Raw genomic sequence first — 27,243 nt, 5'->3', positions numbered from 1 at the left:
AAAAAAAAAGATACCCCTTAACCAACACTCTCCTAAACCTTGTGGAAAGACTTTCCCACTGATCTGCAGCTGTTATTGTTGCACTGGTTGAGCCAACATCACACTAAACCCTACGGATTAAGAACAGGTAGTCACAAAACAAAACTAGACATGTGGGAAGGCGAGCGAGCCGGTACTTTAAGGAAATTAAAAAGGACAGATGATCTTTTGCGGGGGATATGATCTGTTTGGGCTGCCCGACTTATCTTGATCTACATCGAGAGGGACAGAAAAGCACATGAGAGCAGTTATGAGCAATCAAATGAGAAATCATAGCTGGCAGGCCGAACTGAGAAACCTCGCTTACGCCGAAACAAGGAGAGCACTGACAAGAGACAAAAACAGAATCAGGAGTGCAGATTAGCTCAATGGCAAAAGCAAATCCAATGAGGCGCTCTGATGCTCCCCGTCTGTTACCGCCGGACAGAAAAGGTTAAACGTGGAGCGGCGGTGACTCATAAACGCCCAATATACAGCCGGGTACCAGCACACAGAGGCAAATAAACACTAAACACTACTCCTAATCTCAAGGACGACTGGTCAACAGGCCTGGTTTTACTCTCCTCACTGCATGAAATGCTGAAACAACGTGGCGCTGACCTTTCCCACGCACAGTTTTATCTCTAAAGGCCGCCGTTGTCGTCTAAAAGAGATAATGCCGGCACTTTGTGAAGACTAAGTCAAATTTCTCCCTCACACTTTGTAGGTTTTTTTTGTTGTTTTTTAACCAGGAAAAGCTCACGGCACGGCCCCAGATGTGGAGGAATCACATTTAATCTGCTAAATGTTAAGTTAAAACTATACCTTTAAAGTGCAGGAAAGTCAGTGATCGCTACCCGTCTGCATTTGATGGCATTTTTAACCAAATTCAAATGTTAATAGCAGCTCAAAAGGGGATCATTAGAAGATAAACACCTTAAACAGGCTCCTTTTTACCCACGGTGGATCTGGCAAAGCATACAACAGAATTACTAGTGACAGTATAAAGCTGAAAGCCACTGAAAGTCCAGCTCTCATGAAGAAACGATGCATCTCATCACATGCACACCCTACAGTCTGTTCAGTGTAAAAAAGTGTGAAATGTAATCAAAGTAAAGATTTAATCCCAGTTTTTAACCCCTGGTTTTCCAGTTTATGGGATAATAAAGCGAGAAAGGCGTGTGGACGGACGGCTAAGTTTCAGGGTGGACCGTCGCTAGCATCTGTGGTCCCCCCGGTGAGGATGACCGGGGCAGGAGCCCCAGCAGCCCAGCGAACAGAGCCTGAAACGGGGCTCCGTCCTGCCGCCCTGAGGCCCTCCTCCACCACAGTATACCCACCGCATACATTTAAAGACAGTCACCCCAGCTGGTGAATTTCCACTCGCTTCACGGCAGCCGCACCGTCGTGCTAACAGGAGCTAGCCTCCGCGGCTAGCTAGGCTAACTCCGGGACACCTGTTCGGCTGCGAGGAGAAGCGAAGCCCGGCGGGTTCACCTTTAAGCGCGGGTTAAAGATGAAGGGCTGGCCGCGGGTGTTAACGCCTCTCACCGGGGCGCAGGAAGCGGACCTTGCCCTCCAGCAGCCTCGCATGGAGCAACAACAACAACAACAACAACACAGCGTACCTTCCTGATGCCTCAGTTCCAGCTCGGACATGGCGGTTCATCCTTTTCCTGGCAGAAAAAAAAAACAACGCGCACTTGTGTCGGTTTTTTCCTTTTTCTAAACAAACGGGACTGACATTCTCCTCCTCATCCTCATCATCATCATCATCATGGTGGTGGTGTGTTTTCTTCCTCCGGTCCCACTTCTGTCAGTGACGTGAACTTCCTGTTCCCATCCCAGCAGCGGCGGCTGGAAGGAGGACTCGCGATCAATAATTGATCCAGGAAGAAGGGAACCAAGGATCCAGTCAGTGTGCAGAGGCTGGATCTAAGAGCCGCTGACAACAGACTCTCATCAGCGCCTTTGTCTTGGGAAAATTAATTAGAGTATCGACTGGACACTGGAAGTTGCTAAACACCAAAAGGATGTATGAAGCTGAGGGACATCTACACCAGGGGTGTCCAAAGTGTGGCCTGGGGGCCATTCTGGTCCCTTTTGCTGATTTTGGGTGCCCCCCCCCCCCCCCACCCCAAGAAAAAATAAATAAAAAATAATTTGATCCACAAGCACAGGTGGCTGATGTAGATGTAAACTTTTTTATTATTATTATTTAGGGCAAAAAGTATTACAGAAAAGTTAAAATCTTACTTTTAAAATATTAAATACAACGGAAAGTATTCATCTCTTAACAATCGCTGTCTTTATTTACATAATTAATACGACGCATGACTTTTAATTACTCAAACGCAGACTTTGGTGCATTAAAATGTGCTTTGAATTCATTTATTAAAATTGACTAAATACACCAAGTGTTTTTAAAGAACAACCAACCAAAATTCTGTTCTTTTATTGTTTCGGCCAAAAAGAGTTCAGTTTATTATTAGAGTCAAATTAATTCATTAAAAATAATTAGCAAGCTGAATGACCATCTTTCGAAACAACAAATAAGCAAAACCCTTTTTACAGGTGGATCTACAATGATTTACACATTCATTTCCCACAGAAAAGCTGATTGATTTGTTTATTTAAAATTATCATATTTTGTAGAGAAAGTAAAAAAAGTAGCATCAGTACTTTTTGGCCATCAAACTCCTTTGACATGACAATTTCGGCCCATGTGCTAAAAACTTTGGACACCCCTGATGTACACCAAAGTTACAGCACCAAAGAATAAAAGGACTGCATTTCACTTGAAACAATGAAAGATGTGCCCATGTAGCAAAATACATTCTAATAAAAAGTAGCAAAAGTATAAACTAAAAGTTCTAAACTTACAAGATCTTAATGTATTGCCTTTAAACAACGATTATAAGCAATAAGTGGACAGTGATAAGAGTGTGCAATATGGACTGTGGTTTTTTATCACTAAACTGCACACAGAACCTTCATTCAATCATATTTTTGAATGGATGGTATTGACTTTTAAGCAGCAACCCTCGCCACCCCACAAGGTATAGACGTGTTAGAAAATGGATGGATGGATGGATGGTATTGATTTTTATTGATGCCCTGAAGGAACCAACCCTGGAGAAAACAGAAAAAAACTGACAATCCCAACAGTACTGACAGTTTTGGGGTTTATTAAAACATCACCAATAGGAATGTATCATTGCCAAGATAAATCCAAATTCTTATAAGAAATCTTTTCAGGATAGCGATAAATGATACGATAAATTCCCAGCCCCCGGCGTTATTTGACAGAAATCAATTTGTACGTTGTACCTAAGAGATATACGTGTGCTGCGAAATTATTGCCGGAATCCATCAATGTTGGGAGTTGGGCCTTAAACTTTCAATTAGTGTTGCGCCGATGCCATTTTTTGGCCCCGATACCGATACCCGATACCTGGCTGTGCAGTATTGGCCGATACCGATACCATCTGTCTGAAACCGATGTGTGTGTGTATATATGAAGAACTGCATACTACTGAGGGTAGTAGAACTTTTTATTGCCTACCTGGAATAGGTGACAATAGTTGAATAAACTTTTGGCTCTCAAATGCCAAAATAGTGCAACTTTCATGAACTTATATAACATGCATAATACTAGTTGGGAGAGAGAAGGCTGCGTTCAAGTGACAAACATCAAAATGTTATCGGTGCCTATTTGTTGGTACTCGCCGATACCAATACCACCATTTTAGTGCTGGATCGGGGCCCGTCCCATACGGGTATCGGTATCGGTGCAACACTAGTTTCAATAGTAATTGCATTTGTGAAGTACGTTGTACACTTCACTTTGTTTTATTCAAAGAAGTCAAAAATGTTGTCTTTCTTTTTCTGAGACTCACTTGAAAACATTGTAGAAAACATGGTTGGCGCTAACCTGACAACAGCCAGCTGTATGTCTCGCTCCGCCTAGCTCCACTCACATGTGAGTGGAGCTAGGTGAGTGGAGCTAGGCAGAGCGATACATACAGCTGGCTGTTGTCAGGTTAGGTTGGCGCAGTTAAACTCAATAAGTGTTATAACAGTAACTTATTTTCAATTTGAACAAAACTACATTTGTTAATGTCTGGTAACAAAAAGTAGGACGACAGATCAGTTTCAGCCCTTCATGTTACCTTTAGGACTAATTTTAAGTCCAAAGCATAATGGGAAATTTCAACTGAATAAAATCGAAGTATGTAAAATGTTGCAATCTTAAGAGCTTTTTTAATTTTACCAACATGTTTCATCCATATTCATTTAAAAGACTTTTGTTTTTCCAGAAAAGAGCAATATGAAACCCTGAGAACATCCCAACATTTTATGTAATTTTTTTTTAAAACATATCTTATTTATTGCCAAATAATTTACGCAGAAACAGTTTAGTCCCCATTGTCATAAAACAATTTATTGGAGGCAAAATCTATTTCTTTGTTGAAACGTTTTGTCTCCTCTGTGGGAAACCTCTTCAGTCAGTTACAGGTAAACTCAGCCTCTGAATTAAGGCGAGTTTACCTCCTGAGACTGAATATCTCTTGGAGAAGAGACATAATGTTTCAACTAAGAAGAAACAGTCCAGTGGACCTACACAGCTTCCTTTTTTATTTTTCTACCTGGATTATTGAGATGCATCTGTTCATTGGAGTAGAAATGTGTGGGCTATACATTTGTTTATAACAAAGTCATGTTTCACAATATTATTTTTGTGGGAAACCGTATGTCCATTAAGGTTAATAATGAATACAGGCGAATCTTTAATAGCCTTGAGTAGTATGTCAGTAATGCCTGCCATTGCCTGTTCTCTTCAGTTCTCTTTGCCCAACAGTGCCATCTAGTGGTCTTTTTATTTACTGATAGGAAAAGATAAACGTCTGATCTGATTTTCTTGTTTTTTTAATCGAGGATCAAAGATTGTGAATATGAATAAAGACAAATCTAAGATAATCACAGAAAGACTTTTAAACCAATAATTTCAGCTTTTTACATCATTTCAGTATAAGCAGAATACCTCTTGACACCTTAGATTGGTGTCCCTAATCATTAGTGCTCAGCTGAAAGCACAAATCTTCCTATGATTAACCAATTATTCATTCAACTATGCTTGAGGGTTACATTAAATAATTGGAATATGGTATCTATGGGATTTCTACACAATTTTCCAAAGTATTATAATTGCAATTCCATTTCTGTTCCATGTTTAGGGATTAAATACTAACGTTTTTTATGAATTTACAACAGATATTTTTCCTAAATTTTCAAGACTGCATAGGACCACTGTTATCATGTTCATTTATCAGTAATTACATCCCATAAGGTTTTTGCGATCCAACAGAATACATCTGGACGCAAAAATGAATCCAAAAGAAAACATTCAGACACCCTGTCCTGCTTGAATAAACCACTTTTCCCTTCCACTTTAATCACAATCAGCTTTGACTGAGACTTTGGTAAAAAGCGGCGTCCCTGCGGTGCTGTTGGACAGGCATGTTCCTCCTGGTCGTATTGACTTTCTCCAGGTCGATCTCCACCAGCACCATGCCTGGCTTCTCCCCTCCACAGTCGCCCACCACATCACCCCAGGGGTCCACGGCTAAGGCGTGGCCGTAGGACGAACGCTTGTCGTGGTGCCGGCCTACTTGCGCCGCCGCCAAGACGAAGCACTGTGTTTCTATTGCTCGGGCGCGGAGTAGCACCTGGAGACACACGTCACAGCACAATCATTAACCCTGTTGTCAGACAGAAATTGTATTGCAATTTTGTTTGGGAAAAAGGTTGAAATATCACATTTTATGGTTTTTACTCACAGATCTTAAATAAAAACTGTGGAATATGATCTTTTTGCTTATTTTAAACACAAAAATAACAATTCTGAAAAAAAACTCTAACTTTTCCTTAATTTTAAAAACGATATGTACAGCATTTTTTTGTAATTCTGATTTTGTCACACATAATAAGTAAATGTAGAAGTGGTTTTTAAGTCTTCACTTTTTATAATATAACTTTTGGCTGTGCAGGTTTTTACAGAGTAACAAGTACAGATGTTAGCTGGGTATTTACCTGGACCTTCTGCCTGGGTACTCAGCCAGCAGCCTGCTGCCTAACAGACTGTAGTTTTAACACTGTGTTACCTTCATAAGAATGATGGGTGGCACTGCTTTAGCTTCCACACAATGACTATTCTGAAAAAATATTTCCAAACAACAAAATATTCTTTTACTTTCTTATCAGAAAAGCTTTCTTTCGGCCAAGTCAGGCAGTAAGTGGGGAAGGGGCCTCAACATATTACTCTTTGTTTCACGCAGCCCGAGAAAACTCTAAGTCACTTTGTCATCTAATTAGAGGTTCATTAAAATCATAGAAACAGTATGAGGGAAACCTCGGTACCAGTGAGTGGTTCGTGCTTAATATCGTTGTAGTGTAGAGCTGTTATCCTACCTCCCAGTGCGCGGCCCCTGTTGCCAAAGTGAAGGCTGATGGGTATGTGAGGATCTCTGAACCGTGTCTTTGCAAAGCGAGCGATAACTCAGGGAACCTCAAATCATAGCAGACGCCCAGTCCAACCTCCAGTACAGAAACAAAAACACTGTCAGTAGAAGCACACATAGATGAGGCAGACATAGTTTAATGTTCACAAAGAGTATCGTTGCCAACAAAGGGAATGCTCTACCTAAGAGGAACATCCAAACACAGATACAAATATGATTTGTCGGTACTATGTTTCTCCTTCAAACCTCAAAACCCTTTTAGAATAAAAATGTAGGATAGTAAGATAAATATAGTAGATTAAATTCATTACTTCATCCTCAGACATACATCACCTATCATATAAGATGCATGTAAACAGTTGTTACTATTGTAACAACTGTTTACATGCATCCTGCACTACTAACTATGAATATTGATTTGCACTGCTGACTGTTTATTCACAGTACCAATTGTTTACATATACATTTGCAATACCGTACTTTAACTGTAATATGCAATTACCTTCCACTGCACTTTAATTTAAATAGCTTCTGTCCAAACTTTATTTATTCATTTTATAGTAATAGCTACCTGTATATCATGCTCACAATTCTGCCTATAGTAATAGCCATCTGTACATATATTCATAGTACATGTAAACTCTGTTATAATAATCATCTGTATATTATGCTATTGTACATATCTGTAAAACTCTATAGTAATATCCACCTGTATAATATATTTGGTACATATCTAGCTGTAAATTTAGTTCACAATACTAGTTATCTATATATTATATTCATAGGACAAATCGATCAGTAAAATTCTGTCTTTATAGTATACATCTCTATATTTATTCAGTAATAATCCATGTCCTGTACTTATGGAACCATTGTTTATCCTGCACTTGCTGCTATTGCACTTCTGGTTAGACCTAAATTGCATTTAGGTCTAACCTGTCATTACCTGTGTAATGACAATAAAGTTAAATCTAATCTAATCTAATCTAATCTAATCTAATAAGGATGTGCTGTGAGATATGGTGGGATAGCGTTCAATAAAAACCCACCTTGCCAATGGGAGTCTGTACTGGAGCGACCAGGGAGGCTCCAGGGATGGTGAAGGCACTCTCTTTGAGTGACACGCCCTTTTCTGGCAGCTCCACGTCAAATAAATGGGACTTCCTATAGACTGACACGATGTCCCCTGTGGATTTAATCCCAATTCATCAGGGTAAATGTTGCACGCTTGCTACATCAGAATCAGGTTAGAGACGTTGTTTATATTATTAGATGCCCCCCACCTTTGTCATTAATGATAATATGGCTGTTGTAAATCCGTCTGTCCTTCTCCCAGTCATGTCCTCGCTCGTGAAATCCTCCGAGAGACAGCCACACCCCCAACCGCCTGAAACAAAGAGTTTAAAACACCAATAAATGGGGACATTCTAAAACGCTTAACGTGAAAAAGAATCGTGCTCTTACGACAACCACGCTGTTACCTTACCATAATAATTGGGCTTTGTGTTCGATATTTTTATAGTTTTATGTGCTTATGAAGAGCAATATGAGAGAGTAATTTGGTGATCACCGAACGTTGTTTAGGTACATTAAACCACGTTAAGCCTTTTCATATAGCCAGCCTCTATGCCTATGAAATACTTAATGTCATATAACGTCCATAATAATTGGACTTTGGGTTTGATTTTTTTGACAGTTTTAAGCGGTTATGATAAGCAATATATGAGAGAAATTTGGTGATCACTGAGCGTTGTTTAGGTACATTGAATTGCGTTAAGCTTTTTTCTTTTAATATAAGCCTCAATGAAGCAGAAACACTTAATGTTAGATAACGTCCATAATAATTGGACTTTGGGTTTGACATTTTGACAGTTTTATGTGCTTATTAGGAGCAATATGAAAGAGAAATTTAGTGATCATTGATTAGGTACATTAAATCACGTTAAGCCTTTTTCTCGCCATAGGCGCCAATGAAGAAGAAAACGTTAATGTGAGATATCTTCTATAATCGTTGGATTTCAGTTTATTTTTTTGACAGGTTTAAGTCTTCATGACAAGATATGGCCATGCGAAATTTGGGTGATGATCCCTCGTTGTTTTCCTACCTTAAGCCACGTTAAGCTTTTTCGCGTTAAGCGTTTTAGAATGCCCGTTTTAATGCATACATTTGAGCATAACACAACACAACTGCTCAAAGGAATGAAAGTTGCGTTGCTCCACCTGGCGAGCTGAGTGTATCTGGAGATCGTGTCCCCTCCCAGAGTCTCTGACAGCGACAGGGTCTCCTCTCTGCTGGACCCAATGTAGTCAAATCCCTCCGGCAGGAACACCATGCTGGCCCCTCGCTGTCCGGCTTCCTCCAGCAGCTGCTTACAGGCGGAGAAGTTGGCCTCCTTGTCTGGGGTTGCCGTAAGTTGACAGACTGCAGCCACAGGGGCTGGTGGTGAGGTGGACATCCTGCGCAGAAAATAAAAACAGTGGTTGATCATTTACTATACGAGTTACTGGGCTTTGTCTAGAGCACACTTACTGTTTAACTTTCTACAGCTTTACTTTTATGGCAAGCACAACTATGAAAAACATTTAGTTGTGTTTTAATGGAGATCAAATAAGCTTAAACAGCTGCTTTAATGCTCCAATTTCCATATCAAACATCTTAAGAGAAAACATCTTAAGAGTAGTAATAATAAAAAAAACTTCTTCATTCGAATCAAAATAAGTAGTTATGAGTTTGGAAAGCATGTCTTGATCAATCATACCTGTTATGCAGCAGGTGATGGTGTCTCAGAACCGGCAGGGAGGCCAAATACTTCACAGATGATCCCAACACGCACCTGAACATTGGTCCCACTCAGGGTCACCTTCGCTGTTTACAATATGTTAGTGTTTTATTAAAATTTGCTTTCATATTCAGCTCAGCCTTCTGTAAATAAAAAAAGGTGCAAGCCGAGGTCCGTTCTTCTTCTCTGCTGGAAATCAAGCATAACGCACTATAACGCCATCTAGCGGGATCACATCATCACTAAAATATTACCAAAAATGACAAGTATCCACATGGCAATTATTTGAACAACGCTTTTATGAACATAGCAACCACACATAAATTAATCATTAAATAAAATAGAAAATAAATGAAAAGCAACATAGTTAAATCAAGATGTATGTGGGGTAAACAAGGCTTTAGAGTTCATAAAGAGGTATGATGGCTGTGGTTTTGTTTAAAATGGTACTTTTTAAAACATGCTAATGTAGTCAAGTCAGTGGACATTTTGGGCTTACGGTATACTGTATTACGTGTTATCAAATGATTTTATAAAAACGTTTTATACCTTTATTATAAGAAACGCTATAAATTTGTGGCCACCCCACTATACACTGTCCTTCCTCCAGTCAGACATTCTGAAATATACAAAATGTTTAAACACTAGATACAGGCTTACATGGTGGACTATAATTTGTTGTGGAGAAATTAGATCGCACGATTCAACAACAAATTAAACAAGAACGGACTAAAACTAATAATGTTTACATGGCCATTTTCTATGTTTAGGTCTGTTGCTTGGTCATCTCTCTCTCTTTCTATCCTGATCATCTGTTCTGCTTTCACCTGAGTTTGATAAAAAAAAAAACAGCTTAGTTCATCTTCAAGGGTCTCACACAAAAAAAAGTGGGAAAACATTGTTTAAAAAAACTCCTCTGGGCCAATCTATTTTTGTAATGGGGTGGGGAAGTTCTGGTCCCCCATTAAAAACAAACAAACCAAATAGCTTGTATATGAATATGAATAGGTATAACAAATGTTTTATTAACTCAAATACAAGTTATTTTTCAACTAAGAAAGTAACTTTTTGAAAAACTATTCAGGTCTATAACCCCAGTTCTTAGCAAATCCTATCTCACTCTCCCTAAACTTGCTCTAAATTCTAAATTTGAATCCTTGATATATTAACCTTATATTTAACCTCCACAACACACAGTTTTGTATAACGTGACAAATACTTTAAATTAATGTGATATATCCTATGTAAATGTGAAAAGCATATTGGGCGAACATGATATATATTCTACAAACGTGACAAGATACTGTAGTAAAGTTGGCATATTAGAATAACAGTGTTTTTTTTTGTTTTTTTGCTCAGATCATGACATCTACACTCCCGTAGAAAAGGTCTTAGACAAGCTGTAAATTAAATATATAATGTTTTTTCTAGCTTTCTTCCTCATATACATATGTAATATATTTGATTACCTCGTATCTCAAAGTTTTTTTCATTTTAATTTGTGTAGCTTTTTTTTTTTTTTTTTTTTTTTTTTTTTGCAAATTCATTAATAAAGTTATCTAATAAAATACAACTAAATGAAAACTAATACTGAACTGGCATAAGGTTTACATCATTAGATATATCTCATAACATTTTTAGCTGAAATATTACCAATTTTTGAAAAATCGTTTGCGGCCAAACAGATCTAGTCGGACCTGCATTTACGCACAGGCAGTCTCACGCGCCCCCTTTGCATATGAAGCTGGGGGGGGGGTCCTACTCGGGAACACCCTTCCAAGATGGCAGCCAACAGTAGCAGCACGGGTAACAAGTCCAGCAGCGGCGGCGGCGCCGCAGGGAAGCAGTCCGGCCCGTCGGCTGAACAGGTACTCTCACCTGCATGCAGACCACATGCTGTCGGTGCCGACATGGCGGCTGCTGCTCGGCTGAACCCGGCGAAGCGTGGAGCCGTCGACCGGACGGCCAGCTAGCTTCGGCTCACGCTAGCTTCCCTGTCGCCATCATCAGAGCATCAGTCTGCTTTCTGAAACCTCTTAGAAGCGATTTTTAAAGAGGAGTCAGTACGTCCCATCATTTCAAACGAATTCACCTCGGGTCTATGGTTCTGTTTCTCCTATTTAAACTTTTAACATCCCTGTAAGCAGTCAGTGAGGCTCGGCATGACGAGGCGGAAGGCTATTTTTACTGTTAAATGTGGGTCTCTGCAAGTGTCGCCCCTCTTTCACATCTGCTGCAGCTATAATGGATGTTTAGCAGAATGACACTCCTGTCATAAAGAAGGCATCAATAGTACAATCATTTTCTTTGGTCTCTTTACTGTATATGTTGTCTATTGACACATTGACAATTGCTTTCAAAATCTGCTATTGCAAAGTAAATGGTAACTTTCTATGTAATTAAAATGGCTTCCATTGCTTGTTTAATAAAATTTGCAAACGTAACATATGTGTGTCTGGTGCTAATGCAGGCACCGTGGAATAGCTTCAGCAATCAAATCTGCAGTCGTATTTGTTTGAGAAATACTCTTACTTCTGTCCCTGTATATGTAGAATAACTTAAAATTCTACTCAGAGACAAATAGAGTACTTGATTTTTTTTCCTAGCATGTTTCTGACTTCATACGTGCTTCGCTCATCCCAAAAAGCTGACTAATAAGAATAATAATCATCTTTATTTATCGCTGCAGCATGCATTGCAATGAAACGTGCGTTGTGCATTTTAACCCTTAGCGGTGTTCTGCACGTTCACTGTCTGCCTTAACATTGTTGTCTTATTATGTTGGAGCCTATATATATTTGCTTTTATTCCTATATTTTAATCATGTAAAGCACTTTGCATTGTCTTTGTACTGAATTGTGCTATATAAATAAATTTGCCTTGCCTATAGAGCTCAGGGTGTGATCAGGCGCTATTTAGATAGGGTAATTTTAATGAAGTTAACCGTGAACACGACGTATAATAATTTACTACATGCCCTGACCTTCTTGGGGGGGCAGACAATTTTGTTGGTGGTGTATAAATAAACCTGAATGCCTATTGGATATGAGTAAAGAGGGAAGGTGTGGTCTAAATAGATCCAGCAGCCTGTGAAGATGCTTTGGGGGGAAAAAAGGGCTCAGAACTGGCAACATATTTGAATGGAATCCAAGAACCAACCAATAAACGTTTTGTTGTGAATGGACAACATTGGTTGCAAGATGTGTTGAGGAGGAAAAAAAGGCACAAATTAATTCCCAAAGGTTTGAGGTTACCAGGAAGCCATTCTCCTCCAGCGCTGTCATATTCCAGAACCGATCCGTAGCGCCCAGTTTGTTGGTCGTCAACGGACCAAGAAACTGACAGCAGACTCTGAACGAAAGGCCTGTGGATTTTACTGAAAAGATGCGAGACTATATTGGCTAAAGGTGTTTTTGTACATTTTGTGTTGGTTGTTACTTTCACTTCAACCGTCAAATATACACAAGTGAAATAGAAAAAAAGTAGATCTTCCATTTATTTTGATATTGCACTAATAGTTGTGATTTACCAAAAAAACAAAGGAAATATTTTTTAATAATTGTGCCCTGTGTGTAGAGAACTGCAAAATCACTGAGCACTTAAGTGGACTAAACATGACAAATGGTGTAATAAAGAAGATTAGATGTTATTTTTGGCAGTTCTGATGAGTTCTTCTTTCTAACAGGTGGTGGCAACATTTCAGAGGATGCGTCAGGAACAGCGCAACATGGCGTCTAAAGCCGCAGAGCTGGAGATGGACATCAACGAGCACAGGTTGGTGACTGAGGCTTCCTCCTCTGCAGCCTTTCCCACGACTCTCTTGCTTTCTCGTGTTGGATAAGAACAACAGTGCATGTAGCAACAGTTTGGCTACGGTTTTGATTTACTCTGAGAATAATCCAGTTTCCAATAAGTATAAAAAAAAAAAAAAAAGCTACACATTGGTCACCATAAACTGGCTTGCTGTCATCCGTCTTGAAGTGAAACTCTGAGCTTTCAACTTTGCCTCTTTTCTGTTCAGTTTAGTAATTGAAACTCTAAAGGAAGTGGATCCTTCGAGGAAATGCTTCCGTCTAATAGGAGGAGTGTTGGTGGAGAGGACGGTGAAGGAAGTTCTACCTGCACTGGAAAGCAACAAAACAGGGGTAAACTGTACCTCTGCCTTCTTTGGACACTCGTTATTAATCTTTAAACATTTTATTTAACCAGTTAATATGCCATTGTGACGAGAGACTCTTTTTTTTTTACGGAAGAACTGGCCGAAACAGGCAGCATAACCTAAAACCAGAACCTAAATGTAATTTATTGGATGACTAAAATTACTGATTATAAAATTTCAAAAGACGTTTTTCCTTTTACATATCCCCCCAAAAAAAAGGTTGCTGTTAGTTTCTCATGTAAAAGTTTTTCCTCACAATAAATGACTAGTTGTGTTTTTTTTTTTTTTTTTTTCCCTCACTTCTCAGATTTCCGAAATAGTCGAGAGCATCAACACGCAGATGCAGGCGAAAGGACGGGAGCTGACAGAGTACAGAGAACGCTACAACATCCGTCTGGTTGGAGAGGGCGAAGGAGAGGCCCAGGGCCAGCCTGCAGCGTCGTCCAGTAACAGCGAGGGAGGCGCATCTAAAAGCGGAGCCGGCGTTTTAGTGTCATAGCTTGTTAGGACGGACAGTGACAGCAGAGCCTTCTGATCTCTGCATCGCCAAAAGAGAAAAGAAATAAATGGGAAAAAAAAAAAAAACCTCGGTTGGAAAATCTGAACTCTTCACAGGATAACTTTGGATTGAACGATTTACTGTAATCTGCAAAATATGATACACTTGTTTTTTCACATCAGGTTCAAGCAAATGTACTCCCGATTCTCTATGTTTGGTTAAGTGGTCATGTTTGTCCTGATCTGAGGTCTGCTTTCATTGATCTTTTTTTTTCTAAAATACTGTCATCAACAATTCAATTAAACACATACCTTCTTTATTTTAAGGTGACTGACTTTCTTGCAAGCAGTTTGTAATTTTCTTTCTAAGAGTTGAAAGAGTGCGGCGCCGAGGTAGAAACACCCAGAACATCTCTTGTACCATTGATATTTCTCTATTAACGCACATTTCCTACACTCCAGCTTGTGCACTCTTTCCTTTAAAAAGATGAGTTGACTGTTTGACTACAGTCGTTTCAGGTGTACAAAATGAAACAAGCGCATCCTGCCAGGTGTATAGACACCACATGTTGAGCATGAAGCAGTAAAAATGCATCAGAATCTAAAAATAACATCCGTTATGAGGCCTCCCCTTTTGCAGTTCTGCTTCACTATTTAGAAACTGACTAGATGCTTCATGCAGTAGCAGGTTTCAGTTTGCACTATTTTTGAGGCCTGTCTATGAAGATCTACGTTCATTCTGTGTTGAGAAGTAAGAACAAGTAGCTCCCTCACCTTTTCAGCTGCATAGAGGTTTTGATCCTTGTTAGTAACTCTGGCCAGAACTCTTGTTGGCTGAATTACCTCCTGGGAACTCGTGTATACTGGCACCAAGGGTTATGTTTAGTGACTAAGACAGCTTTTATATTATTTTGATGCATGAAATAAAGCCTCTGACTCATTGGTTTAAAATTATTTCACAATCATAGCACACTCTATACCATTTAAATATAGAAGTCATTTGGCACGAAAGCTTTATCATTCCTTGCAAAAGTTTTGCAACTATTGGTCCAAGAGGTAGATTAGATGTTTTCTTTTATCTCTTCCAGATCTTCAACAAAACTTTTGTTTGCGTTTGTAGATTTACGTCCAACACAGATGCCTGATTGGATTGGCTTCGGGGGAATTAGGAGACAAAGTCTAGACTCCAGAATTGTCCTGTCGCAGAGCACTTTACCGTACTGAAAGAGGCCACAGCAACCGGGAGGGAAATACTGTTTCTTCCGTTTTCACAAACCAAACACATAGACGTTTGCATACTTAATAGTATTCACATGAATTAGGAGAGAAGAGCTAGTGGGTTTTTAAAAGCAGGGGTGGACTGGCCATCGGAAGCACAGGGAGTTTTCTCAGAGGCCTGACCTGCTCAGCGATCTGGTCGCTCTACATAAAAAAAACATCTGTGCCGTTCATGTGGCTCACTCGGGTATCTGCTTGTCTGAAACTCCCACAGATTGCAGTTGCGATGGGGAAAACACCGACACCTTGTGAAATGGAGCGAGAACGTTAAAAAAGAAAGAAGGAGCACTAAATTGACGTTTTGACAAGGGAGCAGATAAGATATAAACACTAGAGGTGAACAAGGAAAGCGCTAGCAGTCTATACTGCACAAATAGTTTAATAAGGAGGTTAGTCTCACCTTAAGGAACCAAGGAAGTCCGTTATGTACGTTTAAATAAAAATCAAGGAAGATAAGACAAAAAAACACAACATAAATTTCGACGAGGATGGGATGCGAACCCATCCGTGCGGGGGAAAAAGAGAAAAAAGAGAGGAAAGATGGGGGGAGAAAAAGAAAAGAAGGAAAACGTACATTATATAAATTTGTATCTACTCTTGTATTTTCTCAACATTGTTTGCACACAGTCCTGCACTTATTACAAGCTTTATCATCACGTTAATGTTCATGTCTCTTGCAAGATTCGAACCTTTGCAGTGGCAATATCACTTGCGTCTTCGCTTGTTCTCTTGCCTTGTAGCGTGCATTCTGGGTAACGTAGTAATTTTACCACAGGAATTCTGTTGCCTAGAAATCACCCTTGTACCCTGTGATAATGCACATGAATGCATTTAAAGCAAATTCTCTTGTAAGTAAACATATTTTCTGAATCAAACAAATCAATATTCACAGATTAAAATGTTACATGCTAAAGCTACAATAGTTAACAGTGTATAAATGGAAACATAAATAACTCCACCATGATGTTTCCACTCATTTTGGTAAACTCAATTATTTGAGTCACTACATCCGTGCAGCATAAGTGAATAAAACAAATTCCAAATTGAGCAAAGAATGTTGGATTTTGTGAATAAATGTAAAATGATTTTGCAAGTAATTCTGGCTTTAGTTTTAACAATCACATTCAATAGGTGACACCCAGTGTCCTGGTGTTCAAGAAATTCAATAAAAACGTGAAGGCTGTTCTTGGCTCAAACAAAAGTATTAAACTTTATTATAACAGACATATAGAAACACAACCAACAAAGAGAGAAATAAGTAATGTAAATAGTAAAACTATAAACTCTTCTTCCAGTCATCCTGGGTCAGTCCTGCAGGACACTACCACCGCCCCTTCAGCTGGGTGTGACCAGTCCTTTTACTTTTGTCCTGGCCACACACCTTGCAGGTGTAGTGATATTTTTCTTTAGTGAGCCTCTTCTGTGGCGGTTCCCCCCTTGATGCTCGCTCCTCATCCTCCTGGGCAACTTTATTTAGCCTCCAGGCTGGGATAATGTACGCTCCTCCATTCCTGGAGAAGCTTGCTGTGATGGAGGAGAATCAGGAACTGGAGGACCATGCACATAAGGAGGGACTTGCTGCAGTGGAGGAGCACAGTTGAATGGAGGACCATAATTAAATAAAGGAGCACGGGTAAATGGAAAGTGGGGAAATGCCGGAGCTTGCTGCAATGGAGGAGCTGGCCAAAACTGTGGAGGGAACTGGGCAGGTGGACATGGTGGAGAGGACATGGGTTTCTTTGCCGCTTCAGACTCCTCAAATGTAATTTCTTCATGTGCATGTTGCACAGGGGCAGCCGGAGGTGAGCTACTTGCAGGGAGAGGCTCCTTGGCCAGGTGCAGCTGTTTGGGAAGAACAGTGGCTTGCAGCAGTATGTCCCTGTCCTTCCTCTTATCCCTCCTAAGCAGCCTACAAGACAAACAATCATTATTTTATATATCCTCCCTCCCTAAGGTAATTACATGCATGCAGATAGAGGTTTTCTTAATGTAAAAAAAAAAAGCATAAGTTTCGACGAGGATGGGATTCGAACCCACGCGTGCAGAGCACAATGGATTAGCAGTCCATCGCCTTAACCACTCGGCCACCTCGTCCAGTTGTCTATGTAAGCGACGCGCAATACATTTCATAGATATCCACACAGACCGGTACGAATGAATGAAAACTTTAATGTGGATTTACGTATCGACGTCTACAGCATTTCATTGTTTGTCAAAACTTTATGTTAGCAGGGTAGACTGTTTACGCTGCATAAAAAGAGATTTAGCGCTGCAGCGGTAAATCCAGCGGCGCCTTTAGTACCGACTTTACGGCTGTTACACATCGACATGCGCCGCTGTCGCAGCAGCTGCTCAGGCTGGCAACCAGCGCTGTGTTGTGATTTAATGGCTTCTAAATGCCGATCATCTGCGCTACCGCGAACCGTATGAGAGAGCTGCTAGATTCTCCTTTAATCATACAGAAGTGATGGTTAACACTGCCCCGGTAGGCTGCGGTGTTAGCCCCGTGGCTGGGATGTAGTCGACGTTAGCCGGAGCGCCCGGACGGAACCAGCCCCTGTGCTTCTGCGGAGCCGCGTTGCGAACAGCGCCGATCAGCCGGATCGAGCTTCCTCTCTGGCATGCATCTCTCCAAGAAATGCTCCGTGTTCAAAGTGGTGCTGAGTGCTCTGCTGATCGTGGCGCTGCTGCAGCTCATATACCTGTCCTTCCTGTCCAGGTTCCACGGGAAGCAGCAGCGCTACCGCTACTCGGAGCTCTTCGGAGGCTCCGCGGCCAAGAAGAATGCGCACCCCGAGAAAAACACGCGCAAGGAGCGCCTCAGGTACTCGCTGTCCACCGGCGGGATCTTCGACAACAGCGGCCAGTACAGAGTTTACAAGAACTTGATTAAGAGTGATTTCACAACCAATCAGGTGGCAGGTTCCCACTCCAACTCGGGCATTCTGACTTTAGCTACTCATACCACCATCAACAACCTGCACCACCTGGACTCCCTGCTGGAAAGGTGGCAGAATCCTCTCTCTGTGGCCATATTTGCACACGGGGAAGATGTGAAATTCGCCACCGCCCTGGCTTACGCTCTCAGCTTCTTCTGCCCTCAGATCCAAGCTCTTGTGGACTTCCACTTGATCTGCCTGTCAGGGGAGACGGCCAGTTTCCCCGAGCAGGACCAGGAGCACTTCGCCGGCCTGGATGACTGCGCCTCTGTGTTCTCCAGACTGGAAACCCACAGGGATAAATACCAAAACTACGCCATCAGTGGCAACGTCTCCTACCCAAACAACCTGCTCCGTAACGTGGCCCGGGGCGGCGCAGAATCCTCCTACGTCCTGGTCATCGACATAGACATGATGCCCAGCGCCGACCTGCACCAGCAGTTCCTCGCCATGACCCGGAGGCGGCCGCCGGCGAGCGACGAGGTCTTTGTCCTCCCCGCTTTTGAGATCCGCCACGCCAGGAAGATTCCCTCGACCAAGGCAGAGCTGGTGCAGCTCTACCAGGTGGGAGAGGTCCGTCCGTTTTACGAGGAGCTGTGTCCGCGCTGCCAGGCTCCCACCAACTACTCCCGGTGGGTCAACAGCCACGTCAGAGAGACGGGAAGCCTGGAGGTGGCTTACACCCTGAACTGGGTGGACCCCTGGGAGCCTTTCTACATCGGGCCCCCCACTGTCCCCCTGTACGATGAGAACTTCAAGCAGTACGGCTTCAACCGAATCAGCCAGGTTGGTACCATCTGACCTTCACGTGTGAAACGTCTTAAACCTGCAGGTGCATTTCAATGTTCAGGAACATCACTTTAAACTTCATTCATTTCAGTGATTTCATAGAAAAAAAGGAATATATATATATATACATATATATATATATATATATATATATATATATAAATGGTGGGGGGAATGGGGGGGATTTACCCCCCCTCTGTTTATGATGTCCCCCCCCTCTGGTCATTCATGTTTTATCCCTGGGGGGGGGATACATTCCTCCTCCCCTCTGGTCTTAATAAGTAATATTATGTATTTTAAAAAAAATTATATTAATACATGTCTTGTGTCCTTCAAATTTGTAAATGTAATTTTTTGTTTGTTTTTAAAGAGTATTATTAAGTTTTCTGCTCAAAGCGGTTAAAGTAAACTAATAACCACTCCCGAGTCCCGACAGTAGATGGCGCAAGTTTAAAAACAACAGTCTAACCTACTGGATCTAGCTAGCTACCTGAAAGAGCACATGCTAGCTAACCATTATTAATAAAACTTTTATTCATTAAAACTTTTGAAATGATCCCCCCCCCCTCTATATTTTTGCAAATCGCACACTGTATATATATATATATATATATATATATATATATATATATATATATATATATATATATATATATATATATATAGCAAAGAATTTTTTGCCTAAGAATTTGAACAATAAAGGCAAATATTCTTTTAAAGAACCTATATTAACATATTGCACTGCACAGTGCAATATGCTCTCTGCAGTCACATCCGAGCAATCAGCAGGTTTAGCGTCTGCTTCAGTGAACAACGCTCATACTATCTTCCCAGCAACATTGCAGCCTTTTCCCTCTTGGAATCATATTTTAGTTAGCTTTTTTATTTTTACATTCTGCATTGTTTCGCTGGGAGATGCTAAAAACTTTTTACCTGACTCCGCCAGATAGATTTGCTTCGCATATCCATCTGGAAACCTTCCGTTGAAGTAATTTTGGGAAGGGGCGAAAATACTGGTTAGCTGATTGGCCTATGTTGGTGATAGACGGGCCAAATGAACCAATCAGATTCGTCGTCGCTCTGTTACGAGCGACGACGAAAACACAACCACAAGCCAAGCTACTCTTGCTGCTGCAGGTAAAGGCTCGTTAGCTCAGCAAAGAAATACTCTGTAATTCTGATAAAACTTGCTCGATAGCCACGCTAACGCTAGTTTTATCGGCTGAAACCGCCATGTTCTTTAGACTGAACCGTCGCGCTTCCTGTTGCGTCACACCTCAACCCGCCTCAAAGCCAATGCTGATTGGACGTTCGTTTGGTGAACGGCTCCAAATTTTCTTTAACGGAGAGTAGCCAGACTGATCTGCGAGTGAAACCTTGAAAGCTCGCGAGATCAGGATGGTCTCACGAGGCTAAAAAACTTTGTATGCAGCCAGAGTGAGCTGCTGACGTATAAATAAAACAAAAAAAAGTCAAATAGCGTGGCCATGCACCTTCACAGTGCCTGTTGATGTATGATGCTATGCAGAGCTACCGATGACCGCGTATCCCTCCTCCGACCTCCTGCGGGGCGGCTCCACCACTCCGCCGTTTTTGCCCGTCATACACGGCGCTCCGTCAGCGCTCGACGTCCACCAGTACATTCCACGGGCAAACCGAGCTGCTCAGATATGTTTGTGGCTGTGGTGGGGCCATACGTAGGAACGCACACTCAACAACGCTTCTGTTACCTCAAACGTTTCATTAACACCTCTGATAAAGTCTAGCAGCTGTGCAGTGAACCTTTCAGGAACCTGCCTTCAGTGAAGAGTTTTCATGCTTTTGCAATCAACTCGCTGGAAACGTCACAGCATCAGCCTCTTTACTGAACTTCAGGAACTCTTCTTGCTGGAGAAATGACCCTTTTTGTAGCTGCTTCACTGGTTTTATTCATCCTCCTTGTAGCTCTCGTGATGCTCGTCGTGTTTGGTCACACATGGACGCTGGAGGTTGTATTCCTTTAGAGCACCGACTTTCTCTTTACAAATAAGCCAGATCTCATTTTCACCAAACTCGAGAACAAAAAGAAAGGAAATACTGCAATGCCCACACGTCTTGAAACCCTGTTTAGTTAGCGACATCTTCTCTTCTGCGTTTTAAAATGAACTTTTTAAAACATTTATTTTTAAATGTGTGAAAACTGCTGTCTTAATTGTGCCACAGTAAAATTACTTATTTTTTATCTTAAAGAGCCACGTTGCATATTGTACTTTTGACGCTGGGTCAAGGCCTGAAGCGCTTTTGTTTGTTTTGATGATTATAACTTGCAGCCAAAAAAAACAGATTGAGTTTCTCAGAAAATATGAATACAATGCAAGATCAATAAAAAAAAAAAGAAGCATTTTTCTTACTGAAATGTGTACAGCACATGCGGTCAATACTTGTTTGGGGCTCCTCCTGCATGAATTGCTGCATCGATGAAGTGAAGCCTGGAGGCGGTCGGCACTCCTGAGGTGTTAAGCAAATTCAGGTTTCTATAGTTTGTTCTCTTTGTACTCAGAAGCCGAGAACAATATCCAAAACGGCTACATGCCCATACGATGCAGTGAAAATTGCTAGTATGAACTAAAACTGATCACTTCTGAAATCTTGCCGTTAAATCGCAACACTTTTCGTTTCACTTTTTATATTGAGTCACTGAAATGAATCAACTTTTCAATCATGGTCTAATTTATTTTGATGCGCCTGTGGTTTTTACTAAATAACCCATGGTCACCTGCCTTCTTCTGACGGCGTTTTTGTCTACTCCCAGGCGTGTGAGCTCCATGTGGCCGGATACAGGTTCTCCGTGCTGAGCTCGGCCTTCGTCGTCCACCGGGGCTTCAAGATCCAGGGGGAGTTCCACGCTAAGAAAGAGGAGGAGAACAAACAGAACCGGGTTTTGTTTCGCAGCTTCAAAGAGGGTCTGAAAACCAAATACCCGTCCTCTACCCGACGATGCTGAGAGGGGAAAAAAGACGAGGACTGAGGTTTTCTTTAAGGCCGTTCCCGGCAAACTTTAAAAAGTCATAAGTGGTGTTGCTTTTTTTTTTTTAGATTGTTCTTCTAATCCCACAGTTGGCGAGGAATGCGCATCCATGAGTCCCAATTTTATAACGTTTTGGTTCAAATGCGTCGTCATGAGGTTCGGTTGCATTTGATAAGCTAATATTTAAGCATATGAGGTAGTGTGTGTGTTTACTTTATACGTTATGTACAAGACCAGATACAAAAAACAGAAAAGACATTCTGAGAATGCACGACTGTCCTGATACATTCAGACTACCGTTTCCATTTTGATTAAAAGGTTGCCTTAAATCACAGCTGAAGCAACATTTCTAGTCAAACATCCACCTTCGAAGCCACGGGTCTAACAGTTCATTTAGGAAAAGCCAGAGCCACAACTAGGCAGGGGCTGGTATAAAAACCTCACAGTATGCTAACCCGTCGTCCAAATCCGGTGTTAAATATTTAAAGCGATTATCAAAAATGCTTGATAGTACTTGTTGCTGGCAAGGGTGGAAAAACCAATCAGGTTCAGAAATCAATGTCTTAAAGGTTTGTTTGGATAATAAATACATATCATTAAAACCTGCATTTTTGACTTTACTCAGGTTATCTTGGTATGCGATTAAAAGTTATTGGAGAATCTTAAGCATTTAAGAATGATAAATAAGAGACAAGAAGCTGTTTCATTTGAACCCTACAAACTACATTATTGCTCTAATCTGTTAGAAAATGTTGATTTATGTAAAAGAGTCCCCCCCAATAAGGTCTTGGTTTGTTAGGGCTAAGGCACAGGGCAAAACAGTGATGGAAAAAAAAGGATATTTCCTGTCTAAACAAGAATATTTGAAAGGCATAAAATATTTATGTAGGACATCCTCTCAAGTGTGGTACAAATCTACAGATCCAGTCATCAGTTTTCTTTGAGACTGAACTTAAGTTATTCTGTCAGTAACGTACTCTGACCACCAGAGGGCAGTAGTCCCTTCATTCTCTACTGCATACTGATTATAGAGAGAGTAGGACATATACTTGTACACACAGCAGGGTGTTTAGTACAAAGAAGCATGATCGTTTACTCCTCATCGATCTCAAACGTGTACACCACCCTGTGAGGAGTTGTTCTCCATTTACAGACTGAAATGATTTTTGTTTATTTTAGAATAAGCACTGGAAACTTTACAAGTTACACAACACTGGCATTGTACAAAAACTTTAAAACTGCTGTATTCTATCACTAAAGATCAGAAACTGTTTATTTTTTCAACCCTAGGAAATGTGCTGTGTGTATGAAAATGATGCATTTTCAAAGCGTAAACCAGGAAAAAACCAACATGCTGTTATGCCGTAGCAGTACGATCAGAGTATTAGACAAGCCTCTATTTTTACACAGCAGTGTATGCATAAAGGTACAGTTTGATTACTGATAATGTCAAAAATGTCCTGTAATACCTACAATCCTTTTCTAATGACTTTTTTTTTTCTCCCTCTCTTACTTGTAGTGCATTTGGTATATTTATTGTGACCTTTTGCTAAAAAGAAAAAAATGGTTTGAACCCTTTTTTTTTAACCCAAAGCAAGCACACTGTAGCATGAACTTGTGTTAGATTTAGATTTTTATTCTTACCTTTTTAGAAAATGATTTATCCTTTTTTTTTCCCCTAAATGGAATAAATATGAAAACATTACCTACCGTGGTCATGTAATGTGTAGGTGTTTTTGTTGTTGTTTTTTTAAATCACTTATTTAAAAAAATATTTATTTTTTGCTTGTTTTACTTTATCAGAAAAACTAAAGCCTGATTTCTGTTGGTATTGCTATTAAAACCCTCATGGACAACGTTTGTTAACTTGACTCCTACAACTGTGATTCATTCCGGTCTTAGGTGTTATGCAAGACTGAGTCAGCCATGACAGCCGCAGTCATTGGAAAGCCCTTTGAGCACTTGGAAATGGACTAGTCCAATCAATTAACTTCACCAGAGGGATTTGTAAAAGCAAGTAATGCCAGGGGTGTTTCTGTAAGTATCACTTAAATAGGAAGGGAAGAACCTAGGAGGAGGATAAGGAATACTTTAACTCAAAGAAACGTAATGCAGCATTTAGATTTAAATCGTTCCATTAATTACATAAAAATCGGATCCTTCAATGTTGCACCACCCAAATATGTGCTGTAAAAAGACCAAGGGGGTATGGTTTAAAGGCATCCCTGCCTCTGTGAAAATAGTTGATTACATTTATTACAAATTTTTAAAGTATCAGAGTGCTAGAGGAGGGAAAACGAGAGTGAATGGAAATAAAATAAGGGGTAAAAGCAGCAAGATTAAAAGAATATGATACGTTTGTCACTCCATACTGTTGCCAGCATTACAACAAAATTGCGCTTTCAAATGATATAGTATTTAAAAAAAGAAAAGAAAAGTCTTCAGTTCTTTCTTGAAATGCTCAATAGTCTGTGGCGTGCTCAGATAGCCGGGTAGAGCGCTCCACAGACGAGATGCAGTAGAACATGGAGCATTGTGGGTAAGCAGGGACACCTCGTATTCTGACGTGGCAGAGGGAGCCAGTGGAGTGACTGAAGGATTGGGGGGACGGGTTCATGTCCTGTTTTGTACGTAATGATGGTTTTCGATGTTTATAGTTGGTGCTGAATAGAAAAGCATATTGCAGTAATAAATCATGGATAATTTTTTGAAGTTCCTAAGTGTGGAAGAAAAGCCATCATTCTGGCCAGAGAGGGTTATAGAAGAAATGGAGGTTGGCTGAACCTGATGAGAGGTGCCAGCTGGAGTGGCGTCTGTATGGCGCCGTTTAGTTGGAGGAAATTGAATCTGGACTTCATACATGCTCTTATCTCCTCAAAGCAGGTGGTGAGAGTGGATACTGACGATGTTGAGGCTGCAGAGAGCTACGAGTCCATTTTAATGTAAAGCAGAGTGTCGTTTGCATAACAACAAAATGAAATCCTGTGCTGAGGGATGATCTGACCAGGGGAGAGTTTGTAAAAGGTGAAGAAACGCCCCTTTGGCGTCGCCGTTGTCTACCTCACCCCACTGTTCTCGGCCCCGTCTCTGCTCCACTGTACTCCTGTTGGATTCCCTCAGACCCGGTAAGGCCAGAGGGTTGGTGAACGCCTCCTGGGGGTGGCTTTGAGCCCCACACCCAGCGGTCAGTGTGTTGCGCCCTGCTGCTATGAAGCATTACTGCGTGGCCTTAACTCTAAAGAAATATGTGAGAAACAGTAGGATAAAAACGGAAAGAAATCGTTGTATACCATAACAAAAAACACAAAAAAAAATGTTTGTGTTATTGTATATGCAAGAATGTTTTGAATATTTTTTAAGGATAAAACAATCTAGCGACATAGGGAGACAGATGAGGCTGAACTAATAATGCACAATTTCCCTCTTCCTGTGTGTGAGACAGAAGCGGAGAGGGCAGAAGGGACTTTGTGGAGTTAAATTTAGGGCTTTTTATTTATAAAAGCTGAATATTGGGTATTCACATGCTCCAGCACATCTGAATCAAATGATTGCACTACTTCCTCAGTAGCCGTCAAGGGCTGCAGAGGCCTCTTCATCACCAATTTCTCTAAGTGTGAGTGATGTTGGATAGGACAAAGCAGGCTGAAATCCACTTCAGATTCTTTCCAGTCTGGTGTGTGCTTATTCAGAGGTGTTCCCATGGATACAAGTGAGAAGCAGGACCGCGTGCTGATTAAGTTGAAATAGTGTGAAGGTGCATGCTGCAGTCCTGACCGATGGAACGGCGTTCACAGTCTGAGAGTAAGCAAACTTTTTATGCCTGCTTCTGTGGATGCATGGCGGATGATGAAGGATTCCCAGTTTTTTGAACGACAGACGAACACATCAGGGTGGACTTTTTGAGTGTTTCGGCGTAATTCCAGCCCAGCTCACGACCGCTAGGCTGCCAGCTAGCTCCTGTGCCTCTGGGTTGCCACAGCAGAGCCTGCTCGGATCAAGACGAGGAAACAGCGGACCAGCTAACGTAGCGGGCCCAAACCGAGCAGCGGACTGGCTGTTTGAGTTCGTTCCAGGCGATGAGATCCTGACGAATGAGCGCGGTCTCTAAAAGGTTATCCCGGGAGGCAGATTTTATCTAACCTGACTCTCCACCAGATGGATTTGCTCCACATATCCATCTGGAAACCTTCTGTTGAAGTAATTTTGGGAAGGGGCGAAAATACTGGTCAGCTGATTGGCCTATGTTGGTGATAGACGGACCAAATAAACCAATCAGATCAACGAAGCATATGACGTACTAACAGAGACGAAGGCGAAAACACCACAAGCTCTTGCCGAAACCAGTCAGGAGAAGAGCAAAAACATCTTTTCCTCTGAGAAAAGCCTCCAGAGCAGTGTCTTGCTCTTCTTTCAGCAAAGAAATACTCTGTAATTCCGATAAAACTTGCTCGATAGCCACGCTAACGCTAGTTTCATCGTCTGAAGCCGCCATGTTCTTTAGACTGAACTGTCGAGCTTCTCGTTGCGTCACACCTCAACCCGCCTCAAAGCCAACGCTGATTGGACGTTCGTTTGGTGAACGGCTCCAAATTTTCTTTAACGGAGAGTAGCCAGACTGATCTGCGAGTGAAACCTTGAAAGCTTGTGAGATCAGGATGGTCTCAGGAGGCTAGATTTTATCCACAGATTTATAAAATATAAACTTCCAAGCAAAATAAAGTTTGTAGAAAAAAGCTATTTAAAAGAACGGGATTTTTACGTGCTTTTACGAGGTTGTTTTACAAAGGTTTCTTGAGGAGTGGAAGAGCGGCAAACACTTGGCACCGGCGTACCCTCCGACCCGCCATTAAGTTGATGGATGATTACATAGTGAGCAGGGCCAGCATCCAATTAAAAGGCCCTGCATAGTGATTAAGATCTGTTTTAAAGTAGACTTCAGGGACTTCTAAGTAAAGCCCAGCTTTGATAAAGGACTGAATTATTTCCGGAGGTGCAGTTAAAGTTTCCACTCCTCGGGTGACCAAACAAGAATCGATACGGTACGTGTTGCTGCAGCTCAACCAGCGAACCGGCCATCTGCTGGGTGAAGCAGAGCACGTGTGACATTCGCCACTTGATGACTGTCCGAGGCGCTGTGGCATTTTGTGGCTAAGCCTGCATTACCGGACTGGGTAATGAGCCTAAGCACACGAGACCCACCAGCACGCAACTCTGTGCCTTAGCTTTGGATTGGCTTCGCTGAGCACATCTAATC

The 27,243-nt window shown here is 41.3% G+C and overlaps 4 protein-coding genes and 1 non-coding gene across 8 annotated transcripts in view; 2 read left to right on the top strand and 3 right to left on the bottom strand.

Moving 5' to 3' along the window:
* The window catches only part of clcn3 (chloride channel 3), a 51,629-nt gene extending 49,539 nt beyond the window's left edge, over positions 1–2,090 (bottom strand). For 2 of the 4 annotated variants that reach the window (XM_012873119.3, XM_012873127.3), the window contains exon 1: positions 1,647–2,089. In XM_012873119.3, the coding sequence (XP_012728573.2) occupies positions 1,647–1,677 (31 nt within the window). In that variant the 5' untranslated portion in view covers positions 1,678–2,089. Of the gene's footprint in view, positions 1–1,646 lie in introns of all 4 variants that reach the window. The other 2 variants (XM_012873103.3, XM_012873134.3) reach the window with 2 other exon arrangements.
* Positions 2,091–4,440: 2,350 nt separating this feature from the next.
* nit1 (nitrilase 1) lies at positions 4,441–9,513 on the bottom strand. The gene is made up of 6 exons (XM_021321998.2): positions 9,299–9,513; positions 8,760–8,996; positions 7,823–7,926; positions 7,589–7,725; positions 6,490–6,615; positions 4,441–5,747 (listed from the first exon to the last, which is right to left on the bottom strand). Exons 1-6 carry the CDS (start codon positions 9,379–9,381, stop codon positions 5,481–5,483), a joined length of 954 nt encoding a protein of 317 aa, XP_021177673.2. The 5' UTR covers positions 9,382–9,513; the 3' UTR covers positions 4,441–5,480.
* A 1,539-nt stretch (positions 9,514–11,052) lies between these two features.
* pfdn2 (prefoldin subunit 2) lies at positions 11,053–14,302 on the top strand. Its single transcript, XM_012873206.3, has 4 exons — positions 11,053–11,187; positions 13,005–13,093; positions 13,341–13,464; positions 13,786–14,302. Exons 1-4 carry the CDS (start codon positions 11,101–11,103, stop codon positions 13,975–13,977), a joined length of 492 nt encoding a protein of 163 aa, XP_012728660.1. The 5' UTR covers positions 11,053–11,100; the 3' UTR covers positions 13,978–14,302.
* Positions 14,303–17,266: 2,964 nt separating this feature from the next.
* trnas-gcu lies at positions 17,267–17,348 on the bottom strand. The gene has a single exon. It is a non-coding gene; the product is annotated as a tRNA-Ser (tRNA).
* A 261-nt stretch (positions 17,349–17,609) lies between these two features.
* b4gat1 (beta-1,4-glucuronyltransferase 1) lies at positions 17,610–23,797 on the top strand. Its single transcript, XM_012873153.3, has 2 exons — positions 17,610–18,979; positions 21,774–23,797. Exons 1-2 carry the CDS (start codon positions 17,876–17,878, stop codon positions 21,963–21,965), a joined length of 1,296 nt encoding a protein of 431 aa, XP_012728607.2. The 5' UTR covers positions 17,610–17,875; the 3' UTR covers positions 21,966–23,797.
* The last annotated feature ends 3,446 nt before the right edge of the window (positions 23,798–27,243 follow it).

Source organism: Fundulus heteroclitus, chromosome 14, assembly GCF_011125445.2.
Source record: "Fundulus heteroclitus isolate FHET01 chromosome 14, MU-UCD_Fhet_4.1, whole genome shotgun sequence".
In the NCBI taxonomy this organism is placed as follows: Eukaryota; Metazoa; Chordata; class Actinopteri; order Cyprinodontiformes; family Fundulidae; genus Fundulus; species Fundulus heteroclitus.
Note: the sequence above shows the minus strand (reverse complement) of the source record. Positions and strands in the feature narration are given on the sequence as shown.

Excerpts from the sequence above, each read along its gene's own strand:
- nit1 (XM_021321998.2), bottom strand. The coding sequence starts at position 9,381 with ATGTTCAGGTGCGTGTTGGGATCATCTGTGAAGTATTTGGCCTCCCTG. Across the intron at positions 7,726-7,822 it reads TATTATCATTAATGACAAAG|GGGACATCGTGTCAGTCTAT; the intron begins GTGGGGGGCATC and ends TTAAATCCACAG. Across the intron at positions 6,616-7,588 it reads TACAGACTCCCATTGGCAAG|GTTGGACTGGGCGTCTGCTA; the intron begins GTGGGTTTTTAT and ends TCTGTACTGGAG.
- pfdn2 (XM_012873206.3), top strand. The coding sequence starts at position 11,101 with ATGGCAGCCAACAGTAGCAGCACGGGTAACAAGTCCAGCAGCGGCGGC. Across the intron at positions 11,188-13,004 it reads CCGGCCCGTCGGCTGAACAG|GTGGTGGCAACATTTCAGAG; the intron begins GTACTCTCACCT and ends TCTTTCTAACAG. Across the intron at positions 13,465-13,785 it reads TGGAAAGCAACAAAACAGGG|ATTTCCGAAATAGTCGAGAG; the intron begins GTAAACTGTACC and ends CTCACTTCTCAG.
- b4gat1 (XM_012873153.3), top strand. The coding sequence starts at position 17,876 with ATGCATCTCTCCAAGAAATGCTCCGTGTTCAAAGTGGTGCTGAGTGCT. Across the intron at positions 18,980-21,773 it reads GCTTCAACCGAATCAGCCAG|GCGTGTGAGCTCCATGTGGC; the intron begins GTTGGTACCATC and ends GTCTACTCCCAG.